At 46.3% G+C, this 24,862-nt stretch overlaps 1 protein-coding gene across 1 annotated transcript in view; it reads left to right on the forward strand.

The window, feature by feature from the left end:
- LOC116898343 overlaps nucleotides 1-22,493 on the forward strand; it is a 22,999-nt gene extending 506 nt beyond the window's left edge. The window contains exons 2-7 of the mRNA XM_032899665.1: nucleotides 14,519-14,549; nucleotides 16,489-17,040; nucleotides 17,129-17,158; nucleotides 17,273-17,323; nucleotides 19,783-19,905; nucleotides 22,178-22,493. Of these exons, the coding sequence (XP_032755556.1) occupies nucleotides 14,519-14,549; nucleotides 16,489-17,040; nucleotides 17,129-17,158; nucleotides 17,273-17,323; nucleotides 19,783-19,813 (695 nt within the window). The 3' untranslated portion in view covers nucleotides 19,814-19,905; nucleotides 22,178-22,493. The remainder of the gene's footprint in view (nucleotides 1-14,518; nucleotides 14,550-16,488; nucleotides 17,041-17,128; nucleotides 17,159-17,272; nucleotides 17,324-19,782; nucleotides 19,906-22,177) is intronic.
- The last annotated feature ends 2,369 nt before the right edge of the window (nucleotides 22,494-24,862 follow it).

Here is a 24,862-nt window from a genome sequence, read left to right on the forward strand (position 1 = left end):
AGTTGTAATCCTAAAAGATAAGTTTATTAATCAAAAGCACCACTTAGTGACTGGTAGAGACTTGCCAAGCTTGTGGGAAATCTTGGGTACCAGCCATCCTCAGCGCGCTCAAAGAAAAAGTTTACAGTGAGCTTTTAATACAATGTTCTAAATTTAGGCAATAATGAGTACTCATAACAAAAGAGCCCTGGTTCATTTATATGTGGTAAATAAAGTGAAAGATAGTTGGCTGTCTTTTCTGCCTTGTTAGTCTGAGAACGTTACTTATAGGATTGCTGCCTGTGGCTCTACCAGCAGCGGTGGAATGAATTCTCTCCATGAATGGGCATGCTGACAGTGACTACCACTCCATAAGCTTCCCTTCCAGCTGGACTACCCCAGGCTGTAGGCAGACTGCCAGGTCCTGTACACACTGAAGATTTAGATGGGTTAAGTAAGAACAGCCTCATGAAAAATTATGGCAGAGTGTCGCAGTCTCTCCCTTCCCACAAAACCACCTTGACTCCCCCACACCGTCTTGCTCTTCAGTCCCAAGTGTCTGCTTTTTAGAATGAAGAGAAAAGTATCAACCAGTCCCCACCCCATCCATGCATCACACGTGCACAGCCGAGGACCACTCCATTCTTAGTAAGTCAAGATGCTAACAAAATTACTGGTGAGTATCCTGTAACGTATATGCAGCTGGGGTGGCTAGGAGAAACTCTTCCTGGCTCTCAGGAGCAGCTCAGTTTGACTGAGTCAGCTCAGCTCCTAGTTCCTGTTGACCACTCTCAGAAACAGTTCTCAGTTAAAGACTGAGTTCTAACATATAAAGGAAGTGTGAAATATCAGTCAAGGTATGGTACAGAGCTCGTAACAAGTGCTTGTTTGTGTTTTGGTTCTGCTATTGTGACAGGACAGGGTGTGGCAGCTCTGAGGTTCCTCCATCTTGTATTCTTGCTGAGGCCATTTTGTGTTTAATGAAAAATTCATCTCCTTGATGGAGAATCCTGTGGAAAATTGCCCAGCTCTACTCTAGGGACACAAGGTCAAGATGCCCCATATTATCTTCTCTTAAACTATCTGCTTGTGCAAACCTTCCACTCCTGAACAGCAAGAGATGACAGGGTGTGGTTCTTGCTTTCTAAAACGCTGCGCTCTGGACACTTGGTGCTTCACTCGAGTCCCAAATACCCGAGTGTAGTCCCAGCTGGCTGGAATAAAGACTTTCAGTTGACTATAAACTGTCTGAGTGGTCATCTCTGGTGAGCTTCACATAACTCTGTAATAGTCACACATTTGGGATTTTGTAAATTTGTTATCTTGTAGTCTGAGAGTTCAAAATGTGAAGTGCATCTCACTGGGCTAAAAATAGACCATCTTCCTTCTGGAATCCCTCAGGCTGAGTCCAGCATTTGAGGCCAGCATTCCGACCTCACAGCTCTCTTCTGTCTTCAAGGTTGGCATCACAGCACACTGCTTGGGCTTTCAATCCACCATCCTTCCTGCCTCTCAACTCTCTCTTTCACCATTGGAAGCCTTATGGTTACACTGGGTCCTCGTGGGTGACCAAAGATGATCTCCCAGATTCCAGGAGGCCTATGCCTATATAATACCAGCACTCAAAATGTGGAAGGAGAGAGATCATCCTTGGGGTACATAGAGACTCGAGGCCAGTCTATGATATGTGAGACCCTGTCTCAAAAAAAAAAGAAGAGTGTACAAAGTCGTCTGCGATTGACATATTTTACTAGCTGCAAGACAGAGTATGATAATAAACCCAAAGTCCCAGTCTGTTTCTTCCTGGTGCTTAAGTAAATAAAAATGAGTACTACAGATGATTGCCACCAGACAAAAGACTATAGAGACACAGGCTTAGACAAGCATTCTAAGTTGGATGAGGTGTCCAGGAACGTTTGTGGCATGTATTAGTAAGTGGTAGAAAATAAAGGAGTGCTAGGTCAAAAGGGGGGGGAGGAGAGATGTTGTGTGACAAAACTTTTCCTGGGGGGACACAACACATGTCTACTCACCCTAGATAGGAATCACACAACAGATCAAAGTACAAATACCACCTGTGGTGCTTCGAATAAAAAGTGGCCCCCATAAGCTCAGATAGTCAAATGCATAATCAGGGAGTGGCACTACTTCAGAAGGATTAGAAGGTGTGGCCATTTTGGAGGAAGTATGTCACTGGAAGTGGGCTTTGAAGTTTCAGAAGCCAAGCCAGGTCCTCTTCTGTCTTCCTCCAGCTTGCATATCCAGATGTAGAACTCTCAGTCACTGCTCCAATACTGTGTCCATCTTGCCACCTAAGACACCACCAGGGCTGGAGAGATGGCTCAGCGGTTAAGAGCACTGACTGCTTTTCCAGAGGTCCTGAGTTCAATTCCCAGCAACCACATGGTGGCTCACAACCATCTGTAATGGGATCTGATGCCCGCTTCTGGTGTGTGTGAAGACAGCGACTTATATTAAATAAATAAATCTTAAAAAAAAAAAAAAAAGACACCACCAAAGTCCAAGTTGGTGAACCATAAACTTTATTGGGGTTATTTACAGAAATATGGGTGAGGAGTTACAGGAGCAGAAATGACTCAAAGACAACTGTCTCACCAAAGCCCAGCCCAGCAAGAGTGACCCCTAAGGAGTTTCCCTGCAAGATGGAATGTTTCAATCTCTGAGGAATCTGTTACACAACAGATCAGTATGTGGCTAATTTAGTAGTTTTTCTTTTTTTCATTAAAGCTGTTAAGTAAATCTAATGTAGAACTTGGGCTTGTAAGGCCTAACAAAGGTTTTCTTTTCTTTCTTTTTGTTGTTGTTTTGTTTCGTTCCATTTTGTTTTGTTTTGCTTTTGATACAGAGTCTCACTTTATAGCCTTGCCTGTCCTAGAACTCACTATGTAGACCTGGATGGCCTCAGAACCTCACAGAGATCTGCCTGCTTCTACTTCCCAAGTGCTGAGCTTTAAGCATATGCTGCTGAGCTAACAAAAGGTTTTTATACAGTTCAGATTACTCAGATGGAAAAAAATACACTTGGCAAGACCAATTAATGGGTCCGTTAGAAAATTTCAAATGAAGAGCTGGGAAATGCTTCTTTGGGGAGAATTCTTGCCATACAAACATAAGGACCTAAGTATGGTCCTCTGTGCCATGTCAAGCACCCACTGTGGGGGTGAACATTCGTAATCTCAGTGCTGAGAAAGCAGAAACAGGATACAATGGTTTGTATAGGCTTGGCCCAGGGAGTGGCACTATTAGAAGGTGTGGCCCTGTTGAAGTAGATTTGCCCTTGTTGAAGTGGTATGGCCTATGTAGGTGTGTCACTGTGGGTGTGGGCTTTAAGACCCTTATCCTAGCTGCCTGGAAGTCAGTCTTCTTCTAGTGGCCTTCAGATGAAGATGTAGAACTCTCAGCTCCTTCTGCACCATATCTGCCTGGATGTTGCCATGTTCCCGTCTTGATGATAATGGACTAAATTTCTGCACCTGTAAGCCAGCCCCAATTAAATGTTGTCCTTATAAGAGTTGCCTTGGGGGGTTGGAGATTTAGCTCAGTGGGTAGAGCGCTTGCCAAGGAAGCCCAAGGCCCTGGGTTCGGCCCCAGCTCAAAAAAAAAAAAAAAAAAAAAAAAAAAAAAGAGTTGCCTTGGTCATGGTGTCTATTCAGAGCAGTAAAACCCTAACTAAGACACAGGGTTTCTGGGGTTCCCTGGCCAGCAAGCCTGGTTGAATTAGTGAGTCCAGATCCCAGTGAGTTAAGATACTCAACAACAACCTCTGGCCTTGACAAGCTTGCACACGCATTGTATATGCACACACACACACACACACACACACACACACACACACACGTGCATGTGCACACACAAGCACAAATAATTAAAAGATGTTAAAAATTCAAGATTAATGGTTGGAGACATGGTTCAGAGGTTAAGAGCACTGACTGCTCTTCCAGAGGTCCTGAGTTCAACTCCCAGCAACCACATGGTGGCTCACAACCATCTGTGATAGGATTCCATGCCCTTTCTGGTGTGTTTGAAGACAACAACAGTGTATTTGTATGCATAAGATAAATAAATAAACCTTTTTCAAAAATCAAGATTGAAACAAAACAAAAACCAAAACAACAACAACAACAAAAAATACAGCCCTAACTCCGTTTGCATCCAGTACATCCTAAAACTCAGTCATTCAGAAATGAGAAAGTGTTCTACTGCAGTGTGGATTTAAACGTTTGTAATACGAGAAAGCAAAACGGACTAATCTACCAGGTTAAGACCTCACATCTTAGAGTCGTTGATGGGAAGAGGACTTTGGTAGGCCCAACTAACGGGACAGGTGCATTTACATAACAAGACAGCCCTTCTAATACAAACCTCAATGTATGGTGTTCATGCACATGCAATTACGGCTAGCAGAGCACATAGCCTGACGCTGCTGAAACATGCAATTACCCCAAAACAAAGAACAGGAGGGTTTCCCAAAGTACATGTAATATGAATGGCTTTAAGTCACAAGTGAAAGAGGTTGCACTTACATTCAATTAGCAGGAAAAGCTATGTGTTACATATCTGTCTACCGATTAAACAGTGATTTTATTTCTTTTTAAAAATATTTACTTTTGGGGTTGGGAATTTAGCTCAGTGGTAGAGCTCTTGCCTAGCAAGCGCAAGGCCCTGGGTTTGGTCCCCAGCTCGAAAAAAAAAAAAAAAAAAAAAAAAAGAAAAAAAAAAGAAAAAATATTTACTTTTGTTATTGTAGCTCTGTGTATGTGTGAGGGTGGTAGGTGCACATGAAGGCAAGTGCCCAAAGAGGTCAGAGGTGTGTGATCTCTCAGGAGATGGAGTTACCAGGAGTTTTAAGCCACCTGCTGTGGATGCTGGGAATCAAACTCAGGTCCTCAGGAAGAGCAGTACGTGCTCTTAACACTGAGCCATCTCTCCAGACCCCTTGGTTGTTTGTTTTTTTTTTTTCTTAATCTATTGTTTTATGGAGGCTGGAGAGTTGGTTCAGCAGTTAAAAGTACCTGTTGTTCTTCCACAGGACCCAGATTCAATGCCAAGCTCCCACCGAATGGTGCACTACCATATGTAGCTCTAATCCCAAGGGATCTGATGGCCGCTTCTGACCTCTGTGGGCATGTACAGGGTACATAAACACATATGCAGGCAAAACACTCAGACAAACAATACATAGGTTTTTAAAAGTTGTTGCTTTATGTGTATGTGTGAGTGTTGGTATGTGAACTCCATGTACGCTGGCAGAAGCCAGACAGGAACTGTGTTCCACATCCCTTCACTGTAAGGGAGGATTGTTTGCGTCCTTTTGTTTTGTTAGCTTTCATTATACCGAAGTGAGGTCTCCATCACTTAAAACAGTTCCGAGAGAGGATTCAAAGGACGTTTGCCTTTTCTCTGTACAGAAGTAAGGGTATTGCTCTTAATAGAACACTCTGCTGCCACACATGGTGATCGGTGCCTAGAAGCCCAGCATTCAAAAGACTGACTCTGAGACCATCCTGGGCTACAACACAAGACCCTGTCTCACAACAACAAGAAGAAAGCTCCACTTTTGCTATTCTAGTCAAGGCTGAGAAGTCACAGCTGTGGGTTAATCAAACTCAAAGCAGCTACGTGCTCTAGGTTTAGCTGGACCATCATCCCTTAAACCACCTCAGGTAAACACTGCTTCTGACTTTACAGTCAGTTTACAGGAGGCAACAAGACCCACGCTTGTTCCCAGGCTCTCCGGAAGCAGGCAGAGCAAGCTCCTCTAACATCAGAATGGGTATCTTTCATTTCCCTTGAGTATTAAATACTGCTCCTTTGAGCCACGTTGGGTAGAAACAAGGAATGAAAGGAATCCTTCCATCCTGTATTCGGAGGCAGGACAGAACAATTTGATCGAAGTCTGGCAGGCTTAGTGTTCTAAAATAACCATAAGTGAGCTGGACTGTTCAGAAGAAAAGGTTCACCATAAAAATAGATTTTTTTAAAAAAGAAAAGAGACCAGTGTGGTAGCACATACCTTTAATTCCAGCACTTAGGACGCAGAATCAGGTGGATCTCTGTAAATTAAGGCGAGCCTGGTGTACATAATAAGTTCGTGTCATTAAATAAATAAATAAATAAATAAATAAATAAATGGATGAACAAATGAATAAATGAGAAAAAGAAAGTAAGAAGGGAGTAGAAACGGGGGTGGGGGCGAGAAGAGGCAAGATGAGGCCAGGCAGGAACATATGGAGGGGGGGTAGGGAGAGAGGGGGAAAGAGAAAAGGGGGGAGGGGGAGAGGAAGAGAGAAAGAGAGAGGAAAGAGAGGGAAGGAGGGAGGGAGGTACAGAGGGAGGCAAGGGGAGGGGGGAGAAAGAGGAGACTGGCCTGGAACAGGTGGAGAGGGAAGACAGAGAGAGAGGCCAGAAAGAGGCCAGAGGAGAAGGAAGGAGAAAGGGAAAGAGGCAGGGAGGGAGGGAGGGAGAGAGGCAGGGAGGGAGGTCAGAGAGAACCAAACAGGCTGTTGCTTGGTAACTATTGCTATCAGGTTTGTTAGCAACTGTATTTATCTGATAAGTCATCTTGCCAGCCCTTAATTCATTAGCGCGCGCGCGCGCGCGCGTGCACACTCAAAGGCTTGAACATGCTTGGAACATGCTTGCCGTAGCGCGTTGCAGTCAAAGGGTAGTTTTTGGGAATCAGTTCTCACTTCCATCTTGTTGAGACAGGGTGTCTCTATCTGTTTCTCTCACTTTGTACGCCAGGCTAACTGGCCTGTGAGCATGGACTGATTCTGTTGCTGCTTCCTCTCTTACCTAGGAGCGCTGAGATGACACGTGTGTCACCACACCCAGCCTTTGGCATGGATCCCGGGCCTGAACTCATCTTGATAGCTTGCACTACAAGCACTTTTACTCAGGAACCGTCTGGCCCCGGGGGTTTCACTCTCCTTTGCATCCCTAGCTTCTGGAAGTTCTGCGAAACTGAGCTATGAGAGCGAAGTCAGCATTCAAGCCCTGAGCTGCACCTCCCTTCAAGTCCTTCTTTTACACACAGGCTTGACTTGACTCGTTCCTACCATTGTTTATCTGCAGCCTCCACTACAGGCACGGAGGACTTCGCACTGGCAATAATGCAGTAGCACAGAAGATACTGGAACTATTTCCAGTCTTCACTTCAGCCTTGCTGTACGTGGTGTTTTGATAGTACTATTAGGAGGTGTGGCCTTGTTGGAGCGGGTGTGGCTGTGTCCCTGGAAGCTAGCGTTCTGTTTGCCTTCAGAGCAAGAGGTAGAACCCTCAGCTCCTTCTCCTGCACTGTGTCTGCCTGGATGCTGCCATTCTTCCCACCATGATGATAATAGACTGAACCTCTGAACCTGTAAGCCAGACCCAATTAAATGTTGTCCTTATAAGAGTTGCCTTGGTCATGATGTCTGTTCACAGCAATGGAAACCCTAACTCAGACACTGCCCATGAAGCTATCCCATCATTACTTGTCCTGGGCATGTTACTGTCTCCACTGGACCCTGAATGCTCTGTTTTCAACTCAGTGTATGAACACAAACCTGTTGCGTGAAATAAAAATTAAAGTCACCATCCCACGCCATCGGGGGCTACTCTCTGGCCCCGACGGTCTCGCTGCCTCCAAGGCTAGGCCCATGTAGCAAAAGCCCAACTCTTGGTTCTCCTGCTACAGATTCTGGTCATATTCCCAGCCATCTGCCCCCTGTGGTTAGCTGTCACAAATCCTTGTGACCTGGTAAAATCAAAACTCTAGAGGCTTGTAATTTATCCGTCAGATTTGTATTAGTAAATTCTCAACCCACAAAATGCTCGCACAATGAACTCAAAACTGAATTGATATAAACACAAGTGCACACCTAGATGGGGCAGATGCACCCTGCTTACTATTTAATCATCTACCTAAGAAATCCCCAGTACTTATGGCTCCCAGGACGATGTGGTTCCTGCTTCTCTTCCTCCCCCATAGGTTCCATCTTGTCTCCTCCTCTCCTTCCCTCCCTCTGTCTCTCTATACTCTCTGTACTGGTTTCTAAAATTCTCAGCCCGCCTTCCTTTTCCACTGCCCAGTCACAGGCTCTCACCTGCGTCTGCCCTCACCTGCATCTAGACAGCAACCCACACACACCCACTTGCCTCCCCTGAAATCCTAGAGTCTTTCACTGGTTTCCCCTTCCATCCTGCTGAGCCAACACTGCTGACAGCAGCCATCAACCCCACTCCTGCCCTTTCTGACAGAAGGCTCCATTGGTTCAAATGTGCACTTCCTTCACTTTTGGTCCAGGTCCAGGGGCGAGCCTATTTAGATTGTGTCCTGTTCTCCTTGAATGTGGCTGGATTTGGAACAGAGAGTCAGGACAATAGACTACTGAGGTTCTGGGAAGAGAAATTCTATGTTCACATGTTGTAACCTGGTATGACAAAGAGTTCCCCTTCCAGCCTGAAGATGAAGCCATCAAGCAGGAAAGAGGGCATACAGGGCATGGTGGCACACACACACACACACACACACACACACACACACACACACACACACACACACACCACACACTTGCTGTCCCAAACATTCAAGAAGCTCAGTGAGGGAAATCATTACATGAACCTAGGAGTCTGAGACACATGTAGGCAACACTTAACAACCGTGTCTTTAAGAAAGGACTTGGAGGGGGGTTGGGATTTAGCTCAGTGGTAGAGCGCTTGCCTAGGAAGCGCAAGGCCCTGGGTTCGGTCCCCAGCTCCAAAAAAAAAAAAAAAAAAAAAAAAAAAAAAAAAAAAAGAAAGGACTTGGAGGGATGGCTCATTTTTTTAAAAGAATTATCTATTTTATATATATGAGTACACTGTAGCTGTCTTGAGACACATCAGAAGAGGGCTTCAGATTCCATTACAGATAGTTGTGAGCCACCATGTGGTTGCTGGGATTTGAATTCGGGTCCTCTGGAAGAGCAGTCAGTTCGCTTAACCGCTGAGCCATCTGTCCAGTGCGGATGGCTCAGTTTTTAAAGCATGTGCTGCCCTTCCATAGGACCTGAATTCAGTTCCTGCCCCCCACATTGGGTGGCTCACAAACATCTATAACCCCAGCTCCAGATGATCTGACATTCTCTTCCAGTGCCTCTGAGAATCTACACTCTGAGAGTCTGTACAAACCTACAGACAGACACACATATGCTTACTTATAATTAAAAGGAAAGTGCTTGGGAACCCAGGACTGCATTCCTACTCCAAACTCTGAACCCAGTAGTCTTGGAACACTCTCCTGTTGGAGCTGACCCATTTCTTGTTGTTGGCCTTAATTTGAGTTCTATGACTCACAGCCAAACACTTCTCTCTTCTTCCTCACATCCACCCTACTGAAGAGGACTGTCAGCTCCTACCTCCAAAATGTATTATTCCAAATCTATTCCACCTACCACTGATGCTTTCCACCCCGCAGCCAATACCTGTGTTGTTCTTTGCCTATGTTATCCTGCTATCCCAAGGCATCCTCTCATACCTATCTCATAGGCTGAGCTGTACTCAGAAACCCTATCCATGATGTAAACCTCACTTGACCCTTCGTTGCCTCTTGGCTGTCCACACACACTGGGCATCGCTACCACAAGCGACTCACTGTTGTCTCTATGCTCTTCAGTCACCAAAGGCTCTCAGTACCTTGCAACTACTGTTTGGATACCTGATCTTCTTGTGCACCAGCTCCTCCAAAGACACAGTTATCATACCCAGTACATTCCACCTCAGAGCCATGGATGACAACCACTACCAAGGCCATAACATCCCATCACATCCCACTCTGCATCATCCCCTCATAGGTAATATTGTGGTAAGAGCACTTCACACATTCAGCTCTATTCTGTAGGGACTGTGGAGATGGCTTGCTGCTCTTGTAGAGGTCTGGAATCTTGTTCCCAGCATCCATGCAGGGTGGCTTACAACCACCTGTAATTCCAACTCCAGGGGATCCAATACCAGAGAGAGAATCTCTCTCTCTCTCTCTCTTTTTTTTTTTTTTTTTTTTTTTTAGGAGCTGGGGACCGAACCAGGGTCTTGCGCTAGGCAAGCGCCTACCACTGAGCTAAATCCCCAACCCCGAGAGAATCTCTTATAAGCATCACCTGTCAATAAAAAAGCTTGTGGCCAATGAGCTGAATCAGAGAATAGGAGGTGGGACATCTGACAGGGATAGATAGAATTCTGGGAACTAGAGGTAGGGAAGATTCACCCAGAATGCTAAGAAAATACTAGGGAGACAGTTGTAAACCAGCAGGTAGCTAAACTCAGGATAGAATAAAGGGGAGATTCACCCCAAGAATACTGCAGAGAAGGACACAAGAAGACACAGAGAGGTCTGGAGAGATGGCTCAGTGGTTAAGAGCACTGACTGTTCTTCCAGAGGTCCTGAGTTCAAATCCCAGCAACCACAGGGTGGCTCACAACCATCTGTAATGAGATCTGATGCCCTCTTCTGGCGTGTCTGAAGACAGATATAGTGTACTTATAATAAATAAATAAATAAATAAATAAATAAATAAATAAATAAATACTTAAGACACAGAGAAAAACAGCTACATAGCTGAATCCAGGTTAGGATAAAAAGGATAAGTTAATAGCAAGTCAGAGAACAAGCTCATGGCCTAGTAGTTTATTAATAAATAATTAATCTCACAGTCATTATTTCTGGGAACAAAGTGACCAGGAGGAAAAACTTGTTTTGTTTTTTACACAATACCTCTGATTTCCTATTATTAGAAAACTATAATTCCTTTACATTAACTGTACCCATATGTTGTATAGAGAGATCCAGGGACTATATTATATCTTGTATAATCGAGACTTTGTATCCTTAACCATCACACACACACACACACACACACACACACACACACGCACATGTGCACATGTGTATGTATGTATGTATGCACAGTACTCTTGTGGGTCTGACATCTTCCATTTAACAGTGTGTTAAATTCACAGTACTCAATTGTGACCAAAAAAAAAAAAAAAAAAAAAAGGTCTGAGAGAAACAAAGCGGAAGATTATTTTGGCTCATGGCTTCTGTCCAAAGTCACCTGGCTCTGGCATTTCAGGGCCAGAAGCAGCAGAACATCATGGCTACAGGAATGTACCAGACATCAGGAGCAGACACAGATGCACCTTCATGCCTGCTCCCAGTGACATTTTCCTCCAACAAGGTCTCACCTCTACAACCTCATCAGCGTCGAATTCATCCACAGAGGTCACTGCCCTGTGATCCAATCAGTCTCAACGGCACCATCAATTGGACATCGTGCCTTCAACACAATTTGTGTATTTTCTTTTACAAGAAGACCCAGAGTTTGGGATCCAAGCCCACTGTCCATCTCTCTCTGCCCCAGGATCTTCGCAGGGCCTGATGCAGATAGGTATTCTGTACAAATTGTGCCTCAAAATCAGCTGCCCCCGCCCCACGGTGGGCCTTTTTTTAGGGTTAATTTTTTAAAGCTACAGAACAAGAGAAAACCTAAGTTCCACTTCTGTTCTAGTTGTTCATCCTATAGATGACTGTGGGGTCCAAACAGAAGAACTGGTAAGGTTGGGCGAGCTCAGACCCCATGAATCTCAGAATTCAGAACAGTAGGGGTGGGGCTTCTCCTTGCCTACTTCTATACCTACTCTGGAACAGGGTAGCCACGACACCCCACTGAGGGTCAAGGCGATTGATCGGTCGGTCGGTCAAGGAGCATAAAAACCTGGAGTTCTCCATGCTAACAAGATATCTAGTGGTGAGCTTCCCTTCCTGGGCATTCCTTCCTGCAAAGGGTATTGAATCCCCAGTTTACCCTGAGCAAGGCGTATGCATTCGTAGTGCCTCACGGGGAGGCCTTCTCCATAAAGAGTCACATCTGAAGGCCTTCTCTCTTCCAACCCCTTGGTACTCTCAGCACTCAATAGGAACCAAACCCAGTTCCATCCGCATTCTAGGCTCAGCCTTCCTTCCTGCCTGGTCTGGGGGTCCAGACCAGGAACCCCAGTCCCTGGCTCCCATAGGTACACCAGTGGCGCCTGGGTACATGAGAGACCAGGAACCAGAGCAATTGTCCCAGGTCCCACTGTTTCCTACTCCTGGAAAACAGGGACTGTGGACCCAAATTATGGACTAAGTCGTCTCCCCTTGACCCCATCCACATGCCAGCAGCACTCCAGGCACCCCAGTCACAAGAACAAGGCAGGGCACGGCCCAGCAGGTGACCACTGGCTCTACCTTCTTAGATATTCTTCCTGAGATGTATATATTGGACACGCAAAGAAAGGTTTGCCTTTTGTTGTGGACGGAGAAGACGAGGAACAGAGGAGACATTGCAAGGGAGGCCTCACTGAGAGGCTTTACCCAAAGATTGGGTTAGAAAATGTGTTTGTCTCACCAGATAGAAAGCAACATGGCCAAGAAGTGAGGGCTGCCCAACCTATTGGAGGGTCAGAAGTTGAGATAATAGAAAATGGCAGATACCATGGAGGCAAAGAGGATGAGTACCGATACCCTAAGGATGTCAGGCTTTTGAGAGAACGGCCATCTCTTTTGAAAACAAAAGGCAGAATTCTTAGTTCTAACTGGAGTCACAGTCTGACGTGAGGTTCTAAAGATTCGTTCTTTTTTCCTATTGATTGCTCACTTTCAATGCATCTTGCCTCATCTGCCACCAAAGGGTGGCCGGGGGCCTCTCGCCATTTCACTCCAAATATGTCTATGACTTTCCCTCCCCTACAATCCCAGCTGGGCCAATTTCATTAAAACATTTTCCTGTAGTAACCCCACTCAATTTGTTAGAGGTTGAGAAGAAAGAGACTATGGTTTCAACTGACATCTCTGGACAACGCATGTAACAAGGCAGGGCAGGGCAGGGCAGGGTTCCTCCATCTTGTATGTGAGCGTGACAGGGCAGGACAGGGCAGGGTTCCTCCATCTTACATGTGAGTGTGACAGGACAGGGTTCCTCCATCTTACAGTGAGTGTCCTCTATCTTACATGTGAGTGTGACAGGGCAGGACAGGGCAGGGTTCCTCCATCTTAGATGTGAGTGTGACAGGACAGGGCAGGGTTCCGCCATCTTACATGTGAGTGTGACAGGGCAGGACAGGGCAGGGTTCCTCCATCTTACATGTGAGTGTGACAGGGCAGGACAGGGCAGGGTTCCTCCATCTTACATGTGAGTGTGACAGGGCAGGGCAGGGTTCCTCCATCTTACATGTGAGTGTGACAGGACAGGGCAGGGTTCCTCCATCTTACATGTGAGTGTGACAGGGCAGGGCAGGGTTCCTCCATCTCACATGTGAGTGTGACAGGGACAGGGCAGGGCAGGGCAGGGCAGGGCAGGGCAGGGCAGGGCAGGGCAGGACAGGACAGAGGTTCCTCCATCTTGTATCCTTGCTCAGGCCACATCAGGTTTTACTGGAGAATCCTGTGTGAAATTATCCAGCTCTGGTCCAGCACCCAAGACCATAATGCCCCCAGCTGGCTTACCTTAGCTCCTGATCAGCTGTTTGCTTGTGAAACCTTCCCTTGCAGCTGCAGAGGGAGACAACAGGATGTGATTTTTGCCTTTAAAAGCCCCTTGGTCTAAATGCTCCCGGCTACACTTAGGGTCCAAATACCTGAATCTAGTCCTCCTAGCCATCTGGAATAAGGACTTATAATTGGCTATAACCCATTTCTGAGTGGTGATCTTCTGGGTGGGGGTCTGTGTGAGACTCCCCTAGTCTATTCAGGTCTATGACTGTGTGGTCGCCACTGCTGTTTGTCTTTGCTGTGTGTCTGTCTCAACATGTGTCCCTGTGTATATCTTATAGTTCTTTTGTTTGGAGACACATCTGCAAGGGAGGTGGAGACAGCCATCCGAAAGGGAATTCGCCAGAAACCAGAGGTAAAAGAGTGACTAACTTGGCCACCCCAGAAGCAGCCCTAGGACCTGTGGAACTTTCTCTCGGTTCTGGTAGCCCAGCTTACTGGACTGCACGGAGTACACCCTGGGGCGAGACTGACTGGAGAAATAAGAACTGGCCTAACAGGATGACAAGGTTGGAGAATGCTGCCAGGTGGCTGACTCACCGTTGCTGTGAGTATGGGAAAGTGACTGGTGTCACCCCTTGAGGAGAAAAAGGGCCACTGAGGACAAGTCCACACAGATGGATTTGGACCTTGGACCCCTTAAACAAAAAGATGAAAATGACCAGAGTCTACTAACCTGGGACACACAATCCTCACCATGACCAAACCTGGACACGGAAATTCAGAAAATCCACAGACAAGAAACTATCCTTTGAGTCGACTCCTGCTGTCTTATATCCCTTCCAGGGATGGACCAATATGGGTCTACGGAAGGGACAGGTCTTGGTAAAGCAGGCTGTGGAGAAGACTGGCTAGAAAACGGCCTTCAGGGATCACAGTCTTATGCATGGTCTACCAAGAACAAAGCACCTGCACCGTGTCCTCAAATTGCCTATGTTGCTTGTGCTAACAGTTTGACTATGCCTCCTCCAGTTCAGAGGAAACCCACACCGTCACTCCACAGGTACCGTCTTCGTTACCCTCCAGGTATACACCTATATCGGAGAAGAGGGGAAAACTCACATTGGCCTTGACTCAATATTAATGACGGTCTAATGGCCCCAACTCTGGTTCCAATTCTAAATAAAAGGGGCAGGAAAAGCCAGTGCCACAGCTATAGCAGCTCAGCCATATTGACTGTGGGGAATCAACACTTTAGGGAACTTAGTTCCCAGACAGACTTACACCTAGGGCATTTGGGGGAAATCCTGTTTCCAAGCTGGAAAGTCAAGCTGACTCCCTCATGAAGTTGTCCCTTAGAGCTGAGGGAGTCTGAACCCTCTTTTTTATGAAAGAAAGAGGACTTAACATGGGCCGTTACCATGCCGAACAACCAGTGGTAATTAATGAAAAACCTTGCTATGGTCAGAGGAAACGTAAAGAGAAGAAAGGAGACGGAGATCAGAGAGTTGGCGTCAGTCTCTGTTTACCTGATCGCCATGGCTAACCACCTGTCAGCATTAGCCAGATCATTGGTTCTTATTGAGCTAGTAGTGAGAGCGTGCATCCTTAACTGCTTAGCCAACACGAAACAGAATGAACTCAGTTAAGTTCCTGGTCCTTAGAAAGACAACGCAAAGCTTCCTTCATCTTAAATGTGAGACAGGACAGAGATTCCTCCATCTTCTGTTCTTGCTCAGGCCATGTCAGGTTTAACTAGAATTTGGTCTCCTTGATGGAGAATCCTGTGAGAAACTGCCCAACTCTATTCTAGGACCAGAGGCCAAGATGCCCCCAGCTAACTTGTTAGCTCCTGTTCAACTGTTTGCTTGTGCAAACCTCCCCTGCAGCTGCAGAGGGAGACAGCAGCTTTTGCCTTTAAAAGCCCCTTGGTGTAAATGCTTCAGGCTACACTTAGGTCCCAAATACCTGAGTGTCATACCAGCCGCTGGAATAGACTTTTGTCATTTGAGGTAGGTTTTCTCTATGTAGCCCTGGCTATCCCGGGAAAGAATGACTTTCAATTGTCTATAAACTGAGTGGTCATCTCTGGTGGGCTTCTTGTAAGAGCAGCAAACTTTATTTTTAAGGTACAATCGGAAGATAAAACACGCAAGGATAGGAAGTGCATTTGGTTTTTCTTTTAATTCAAGTGTTGACGTCGTCTTCCCCCAACTAGTTGGGATAGGACCTCAACAGTCTCAATTCAGTCGGGCAAGCATGAAAAGACATAGGCCACAGCAGAAGGGAATGGGGTCGCAGCTCCAACAACAAAGAGTCATGGCTTCAAGCCATCTAATCCCTGTAATACAGTAGTGGGCCTTTGGGTAAACAAGGGTTTACTGGGTGGGGGGATTAAAACATCTGCCTAAAAATCTTAAATGGTGCAAGAGATAAAAGATTCGAATTCCCTGTTCTAAATACAAGTTTTATAGTAGGCAAAGACATACATGTTAACTATAACAATTGAGCAGCAGTAATGCGGCTGCAGGTGGAACTCTACTACCCAGCCTGCTGTCTGCCTTCTCGCTGTGTATACTTAACGTTAACTGGTTTCCTTAAACAAAAGGTGCAATCTGGAAGTCGGAGGTAAAACCGATGCCGCCGCGCGAAGCACCGACTCTGGAAGGGGCAGATGCGATTCCTGCACACACTTGAGCACAGGACTGGGGGCGATGCAGGAGAGGGCAGGAGCTCAAGCCCGAGACTCTAACAGCTGCAAGCCCTAAAACATGACACAGTTACCTAAAGAATAGGCTAGTAAAGGCGCGTAGAACAGGCTGAGTCTGCGCGTCTGGCCCGCGCGCGCCTGCGCCTCCCCGGGGTAATGGCAAATCCTGCCTAGGCATTCCCGAACTCAAGGGGTCTGAGAGTGGACTCCGCGGGCTGGCGCCTGGCGTCCGGGGCATTGTGGGAAAGCGATGCTGCGACCACGTGACGCGTCCCCACTAATCAACGCGCAGACCGCACTTTTGCTGTCGGCTTCAAACAAACTACCTAGCGGGGTCGGGCGGCTCGGGCCCGCCCCTCGGCCGGGGTCGCGCCCGCGGGGTGGGGGGCCCGAGGGGCGGGGCAATACGGCGGAGTGACAGTTCGCTGCGCCTATTCGGGGACACGGGCTGCGGCGCTGGCGGGCGCGGTGGGTCTAGGCAGCCAATGGGGGCTGGGGGCGGCCCGGCCGGCGGGGAGGCGCGGGGAAGAGGGGGGCGGGCTCCAATCCGGTTCCATCCGGTTCTCCCACCGCCCCCGCGACGGGTCGCTGCAGTTCGTGTGGTGGCGGCTAGGCAGTGCAGCTCCGTGACAGATCCGACGTCGCACTTGTCTCCCACCCCGCGCCGCCACGATGCCCAAGAGGAAGGTGAGCGCGGCCGGTCCACAGCGCCCGCAGGGTTCGGGTCTGGGGGATTCTGGAACCTTCGGGGACGCGGGCGGCTGGGCGTGACGTCACGCGGCCGCATTGTTCTCCACTGTGCTTTCTCCTGCAGGTTAACGCAGATGGAGCGGCGAAGGCGGAGGTGAGTGCGGGCCTCGGGTGAGCCGGGAGGGTCGGGGCGGCCGGGGGTGTCGCTCACTGAGTCGCTAACCCGGTCTTTCCCTCCGCAGCCCAAGCGCCGCTCCGCGAGGCTGTCGGCCGTAAGTATCTAGCTCGCGCCAGGGCAGGGCGGGAGCGAGCGGGCGGGCCTGGGCCCAGCGCGCCCGCTCAGCGCCTCACACCCTCCTCTCTTTTATTAATTTGTCTTTTGCCAGAAGCCCGCCCCTGCCAAGGTGGACGCGAAACCGAAAAAGGCCGCGGGAAAGGTAGGTTTCGAACTGATGTCTAGGCGGGCCGCTTGGTTGACGTTTTTAAGTGATTAGGTTTCTGGAAGGTGGGTGGGGGTGGCATGGGTAAAGTGTGGTATGTTCGTTCATCCGCAGCAAGATGGCTTTGCAGACGACCGGAGTTGAGCTCCCAGCATCCACAGGGCAGCTCAAACACTCCGGTTCCAAGAGGTCTCATGTCCTTTTCTAATCTCCAGCAGCAGGCAGGCGGTGCACATACGTTCATGCAAAACACATACACAAATACGAGCCTCTTTTAAAAACTCAAGCATTTTATGAGCCAGAGCCGAAGATGACTCATTGGTTAAGAATGCACAATGCTCTTACAGAGGGACCTGAGTCTGTTGAGTGACAGCTTCGAGGGATAAGAGGATCTGATAACCTCTTCTGGCTTCTGGAGGCACAGCCCGAGCATGCACAGACATATTTGTATGCACGTCGTTTAAAAGTAAAGTCACCCCTCCCCCCGGAGTAAAAATTGGACTGTTTCCGATAGTTGATGCTTTGCTTTAAATTTTTGTGAGTATTTAGCCTGCGTTGTACGTAGGTGTGTTTTGGAGGCCAACAGAGGACCTTAGGAATTAACAGTTAACAGTTAAGTCTCTGAGTGAGTGCTGGAAATTGAACCTGGATCCTCGAGGGGACTTTCTCAGACCAAAGAAGAGCAGTGGTCCTGGCATAAGGACCATAAGACTGTGGGTGAGGGTCTGAAGAGGGTCGGTTCTGTCCCGCCTCCTGTATTTGAGCTGCCTGTAAAGTTTTAGATATGAGCAGTTTAGGTGTGACTTAAGTAGCGTTGCTGCGGCAGTGTGATCGTTTCTTCATTTGAGGGGTGAGTAGATGAGACTTTTCCTTTTGCCTTGCCTCCTTCCAGCCCCTGTGACCTGAGGAGCATGGGGTGACATGCATGCACCCCCTATCCCTAGCTACCGTGCTTACGGAACACACTTGGCTGTTGGCTTTCCCAAAGAAATCCTTTCTCCCAAACGTTTATGCCTTGTTTCTTCAGCAAGCCTTTATCTTACTCAACTAGTAGTATGTGCTTTTGTCACTCTTTTTTTTGGTTCTTTTTTTTTTCCGGAGCTGGGGACCACCCAGGGCCTTGCGCTTCCTAGGCAAGCACTCTACCACTGAGCTAAATCCCCAACCCCTTGTCACTCTTTAGAAGTAAACATTTCAAAGGTTTTAGTCATACGTAGAGAGACCTGATTGATTTCAGTTAGCTTATGGGTATTTTTATGTATACGTTGGGGGGACTTCATTGTGTGGCCCTGACTAGCCTCGAACTCAGAGTTCTGCCTGCCTCTTTGTCTTCAGTGCTGGGATTAAAAGTGCACCATCATACAGGGCCTAGGTATTTTATAATTTTTGCTGGTGCAGGGATCAGACCCAAGTAGACACCTGGCAATAATAGATAAATACTATAAGGTTCTTCCCCTATCCCCCATGCATGCACACACACGCACACGCACTGATAAATCACCAGTACCCATAGGGAGTAGGGAGTTTGGCATGCATGCATTCATTCATTCATTCATTCATTTATTTATTTATTTATTTATTTATTTATTTATTTATTTATTTATTTATTGGGGTGTTTTGTGCCACAGCCTGAGAAGATGAGAACTTAAAAGTTCATTCTCATTTTCCACATAGATGTGGAGAACTCAGGTCTCAGGCTTGGTGGTCCAACCTGAGATTGATTTGAATATGACCTGTTGATTTAATTTGTCTGTTTCTACTATCTTTACATAGAATTGCTCATTTTGTTTTGTTTTGTTTTGCTGAGCTCCTTCCTGTAAGACAGATGGGATCCAGAAGTACTGTTTCATACTGCTTATGGTTTAGTTTTGAACTTCATGTTTCGAGTTATATCCTCATGATAATAGTACCTGTGCCTTTCAGATTCGTCACAAACACCCAAGTGAAAATGATAACTCAAAAATTGATCTTTGTAGTCACTTGTATGGTATCCAACAAGGAAGGAACTGTAGCAGTAGAGTCAGCATGACTTAGAGGAAGGTGCATGAAGGTGAATGGTCTTACGTGTGTGGGTACAAGTCTTGTAAGGACAGTGACTGCTGTGGCAATTAGATTGTTCATGCTTAAAAGAATTTGGGGGACTGATAGGGTTACAAGGCCTTTGCATTTACTCTCTCGTGTGTGGTATTGGTGCTGTGGAGAAGAGCAGCACAGGCTTAATGTTTAATCCCAGCTAATAACAAGATTTAGGGCTCCTCAGCAAACGTGTCCTTGTTGGGGCGCTTCTCAAGTGGTCTAATGTCAAGGCTGTGTGAGGTGCTGTGTGTGTCAGGATATCCATTGTACCCATTGTGCTGAGGTGTGTGTGCTTGTGTGTGTCAAGACATCCATTGTGGATGCACTCTGCCTGCATCAAATCAAAATTTAATTCAGTTTATTAAAATGTCTCATTTTAGGATAAAGCATCAGACAAAAAAGCACAGATAAAAGGGAAGAGGGGAGCGAAGGGCAAACAGGCTGAAGTGACTGACCAGCAAACTACAGATCTGCCTGCAGAAAATGGAGAGACGGAAAACCAGGTCAGAAGAGTGCGCATGCGGGCACTTGATTCTGAGCAACAGATGTTAAATTGGATCTTTTGTGTAGCAGATTAAATTTTTATGGGAACTGTTGTATACAGCTTCCCCATGAATAGGTAGCACGTTAATGAACTAGGTTTTATTTGAACTTGTACAAATCAGTGAGAGTAAATAGGGATTTGTGTCTGCCAATTGCACCTGCAATAGGATGCAGAGATTTTCCCACGTGACTTCATAAGGCTGTGTTGGAACAGGTGAGCTGGTTCTCTGCCTTACATTGGAGTGGTCAGCTTGCTGTGGTCTCTGAGGCTGCCCTTGTGCTAGAGTCCTAGTTTGTGTATTCTGGCATAAGTTATTAGACTCATTTCAATTATTGCAAAAATGACAGTTTTGTTTCTTCTGAAAAGTAATTGGTAGTTTAGGATTGAGTGATAACTTGGTTCAGAAAAATAACATTGATTTCTGTGTTTTTGTTTTCAAGCCAGGGTTTCTTTTTTTTTTTTTTTTTTTTTTTTTTCAGAGCTGGGGACCAAACCCAGGGCCTTGCGCTTACTAAGCAAGCGCTCTACGCTGAGCTAAATCCCCAACCCCCAAGCCAGGATTTCTTTATGTAGCCCTGGCTGACTTGGAACTTGCTCTGTAGACAAGGCTTACCTCAAACTCTGCCTGCCTCTGCCTCCCAAGTGCTAGGGTTAAAGGCATGTGCCACCACTGCCCGGCTGATTCCTGTCTTCAGGAGCTGTGAGGAAAAGACTTTTAAAGTGTGGTGCTGGAGAGCTGTCTCAGAGGTTGAGCACTGTTCAACTCTCAGCACCCACATGGTAGCTCACTCACAACGTATGTAGCTCCAGTTCCAGGGAACTAATAAAGACTCAAAAGTACAATACAAGGTTGAAACAGGGTCTTGAACTGATCCACCTGCCTCAGCCTCCCGACTGGGCATTCTTATTGTTTTAAACCTTTTATTACATACGCTAAGCTTGGGAAGGTAAGTTTCATTTTGTGTAGGATTATGGTAGGCTTTCTTGCTGAACCAAGCTTTCCTGCATACTAGGATTATAGTTTGGCTCCACACTCACCTGGCACCTGTGTGGTTGCTGAGGAACTCTATAGTTACCCTGTCTGTAGGGTGGCTAGCTTTACCCACGGAGCCAGTCCTCCAGCCTGGAACTAGCTTTATTAGCCCAGGCTGGCCTTGAACCCTCAGACAACTTGTCAGATACTTCTCAGTCAGAAAGGTTTTGTTGTTGGTTTTTGTTTTTGTTTTTTTGTTTGTTTTGTCTTTTTGGTGTTTGTTTGTTTGTTTTTTTTTTTTTTTTTTTGTAGTACCAGAGATCAAACTCAGGATGTTCCGAATACTAGATATGAGGCCTAATTTATAACCAACAACTACACATTTTTTCTGGTTCTAACTGCATGTCCAGTATTAAGTGTTAGGGACTCAGACTACTCATCTAATCCCAAACAACAAGCTGAGCTGGGCCCTGTGGTGCACATCTATAGTACCAGAGGGTGGCAAGTCTCTGAATCAGCAGCTGAAGGCATGCCTTCTCGCCATAGTAACCAGATTATAGTTGATTCTCCTACAAGATTGCCAAAATCCTAAGCCACTGCACTTGGCAGATAAGAGAAGTTGATTCAGTTGATGAACACAGTACTGTGTATCCTCTGTAGCAGCGCCTAGAGTATATAAAGGGATTTAATGTTTACAGATCATTAACATGAACTCACCACATGCGCTCTGTTCTATTGGGTCCATTACAGCCCAGATAGGAACACTACAGTGTCACTTGGGGAAAGCTGGAAGGCCAGTACAGACAAGCGGCTCACCAAGAAGCACGGGCATTTTGAAATGAGTGAAAATCGGGCTGATTTCTGATCAGGTGTGGGTGGAGGGGAGAGGGTCATTGAGAAAACCCTAAAAGCCAGTTTCTATACTAGACTTGAAATGAGGCAGCCAGAAGGGCCAGGCTGAGGCTTCACACTGACTGCTCTCTCTGTGGTGCAGTTGCCACCTTGATTGCAGGTCTTAACAAGAGTGGGTGTGTTGGCAAGTACAGAATCTGAGTAAAGCAACCTATTAAGAAGTAGGAAGGCCAGAGCAAGGTACAACCTTGTGAATTCGAGGCCACCCTGGTCTACATAGTGACTTCAAGACAGCTAGAGCTTTGTGAAGAGACCCTGTCTCTAAAGGAGGAGGGGTAGGGATATATAAGCACACAATTTTGTAACATACTATGTACTTGATGTTTGCTTTTTCTGTGGTTTGCAGAGTCCAGCCTCTGAGGAAGAGAAAGAAGCGAAGTCCGATTAAGCATCCATCACGTCTGTCAGTGGTCCCTGCCTCCCTTCTTGTACAATCCAGAGGAATATTTTTATCAACTATTTTGTAAATGCAAGTTTTTTAGTAGCTCTAGAAACATTTTTAAAAGGTGAGGGAATCCCACCTCATCCCATTTTTTAAGTGTAAATGGTTTTTTTAAGAGGTTAAATCATTTGCTGGTTGTTTATTTTTTGGTACAACCAGAAAATAGCAGGATACTGAATCAGGAGAGGCTGTGACTGTCTCGGGGGTCACCATAACATTCCGTAGAGGGGGCTAGTTTTATATCCTACAGTACAAAGCATACTAAATGGCAATTTGGGGTCTCAGTCATGCATTCGTGTCTGGAATATTTTCAGTTATATCTGGTCCCGTGTTTCTAGTAGAACCATTTTGTAAGAAAGCCAGTCTTTGGTCCTCGCCCTGTCAGAACTGTGATGTCTGTGGTCATGGCAGTCCATTTTCCTAACAGTTGTGATAATGTGCTGTGAAAGATGGAGATTTTGAGTATGTTCTGTGTGTGACATAAAATTGTGAATTGATGGAACTGAGCATTGTGAGCATTCAGTTGTTATGAGAGGTCGTAAGGAAACTTGCCAAGTTTGAGGCTGGAGCATCACTGGAATAAGTTCACAGAAAAACAATATGTAGCTCTTCATTTGCATACGTGAACACAATGTGACTCATCAGAGTTTGGGTACGTGAACACTATTATGGCTCTTCAGAATTAGGGTACATGAACACTACGGCTCTTCAGAGTTTGGGTACGTGTGTTAAAAATTGGAATGTCTGTGTACTCTACTCCTCGACCAATAAAATCTCAGTTGTGAAAGAGTATTTGAAAATGCCTTATTAATTTTCAGATAAACTTCTCTGATTTTATTTTTTGTTTTTGCTTTTTTCTTTCTGTGTTGTCTTTGCTTTTGCCCTGTAGACCAGTCTGGCCTTAACTCAGGGATCCTCCTGACTGTCTCTTCGATGCTGGAGTTAAAAGCATATGCTGTCAGGGCTAGAAAGACAGATCAGAGGAAGAGCACTAGTTGCTCTTCCAGAGGTCCTGAGTTCAATTCCTAACAATCACGGGGTGGTTCAGAACCACATATGGTGCCCTCTTCTGCCACAAAGGGGTGGGGTACATGCAGATAGAGCACAGTGTCATACATGGTTTCTGAGTCTTGAGAAATATACACAGTTGGTTTGTGATAATGTGATGTGGAATTCACTGAGCACGTGATTTACAGCTGTGCACTGCATCTGGCTTTCATGTGTGCTGCTGCTGATGTGCACTGCAAGAACCTGGGGCATGCTGAGGTTATAAACTGGGTCTTCGGAACAGTGCAAGCCCTTACTTGACAGATTATTGAGATAGATTCATGAAACAGGCTTGCTTAGTAGCCATGAGTGACCTTGAATTGATTTTCTTGCAGTACACGCCGAGGTCATAGGCATGTACCACCAGGTCTAGTTAATGTTCAGGATTCTTGTGCATGCTAGGGAAAATGTTAGATCTGTGTCCCTGGGAAGATCTTGGTGTTTGCTCAGCATCTGTTCCGTCGTCCCTCAACACAACTAGTGTAATGGGGAAAATTCCCTAACCAGTTCCAATTGCACTGACTTGTCCTGTCTACCATGGTGGCAGAGACAGAAGGATACAGAAGTCTGTAGATGCAGTTTTCAGCTAGACTGGCTGATGAGGGAATTCTGGGAATCTGAACTTAGTTTCTCACCTCACCACCTTAGCTGTCCTGGAACTGTAACCTATGTTGGCCTGAAATGTACCAGCCTGTTCTTCTCAAGATCTGGGATTAAAGATTTATACCATCATGCCCTTAAAACTTCTGTTGTTGGGCTTGGGGATTTAGCTCAGTGGTAGAGCGCTTGCCTAGGAAGCGCAAGGCCCTGGGTTCGGTCCCCAGCTCCAAAAAAAAAAAAAAAAAAAAAACTTCTGTTGTTGTTTCTGAGACAGGTCACTTGTAGCCCTGGTTATCCTGGAACTAACTCTGTAGACCAGGATATCCTCACAGACATCTACCTGCCTCTGCCTCCTGGATTGCCACCACAGCCGGGCCCCCTTGAAGCTTTTTAAAAAGTTGCCCTTTGGGGCCAGAGAGATGGCCCAAAGGATTAAAAGCACTTGCTACTCTTGGAGAGCATCCTGTTTGGTTTAGGGAATTATTTCATGCCCTCTGAGCTGGACAGGCACTAAGGAATGCTCTTGGTACACATACATACAGGCAACATTTTAAATTGCTCTTAAAAGTGTGCCCATTCTGGGGTTGGGGATTTAGCTCGGTGGTAGAGCGCTTGCCTAGCAAGCGCAAGGCCCTGAGTTCGTTCCCCAGCTCCGAAAAAAAGAAAAGAAAAAAAAAAAAGTGTGCCCATTCCACAAAGCAGTACAGCATAAGGAAGTCCTGTGTGTTCCAATCAGTTCCAGCAGCCATGGGAACCACCAAACCTGTCAGGTGTAGTGATGCGTACATTTATCCCAGCACCCAGGAGGACTGTAGGTAAGGCAAGCCTGAGCAACACAGTGAGTCATGCACATGTGTATGTTCATGTGGGGAAATATCTGTAGAGACAAAAATTGGGAACAAATTTTTTATTGTAAAAATACATTTACCTTTGATGTGAATA

The sequence above is a fragment of the Rattus rattus genome, chromosome 4, assembly GCF_011064425.1.
Source record: "Rattus rattus isolate New Zealand chromosome 4, Rrattus_CSIRO_v1, whole genome shotgun sequence".
Taxonomy (NCBI): domain Eukaryota; kingdom Metazoa; phylum Chordata; class Mammalia; order Rodentia; family Muridae; genus Rattus; species Rattus rattus.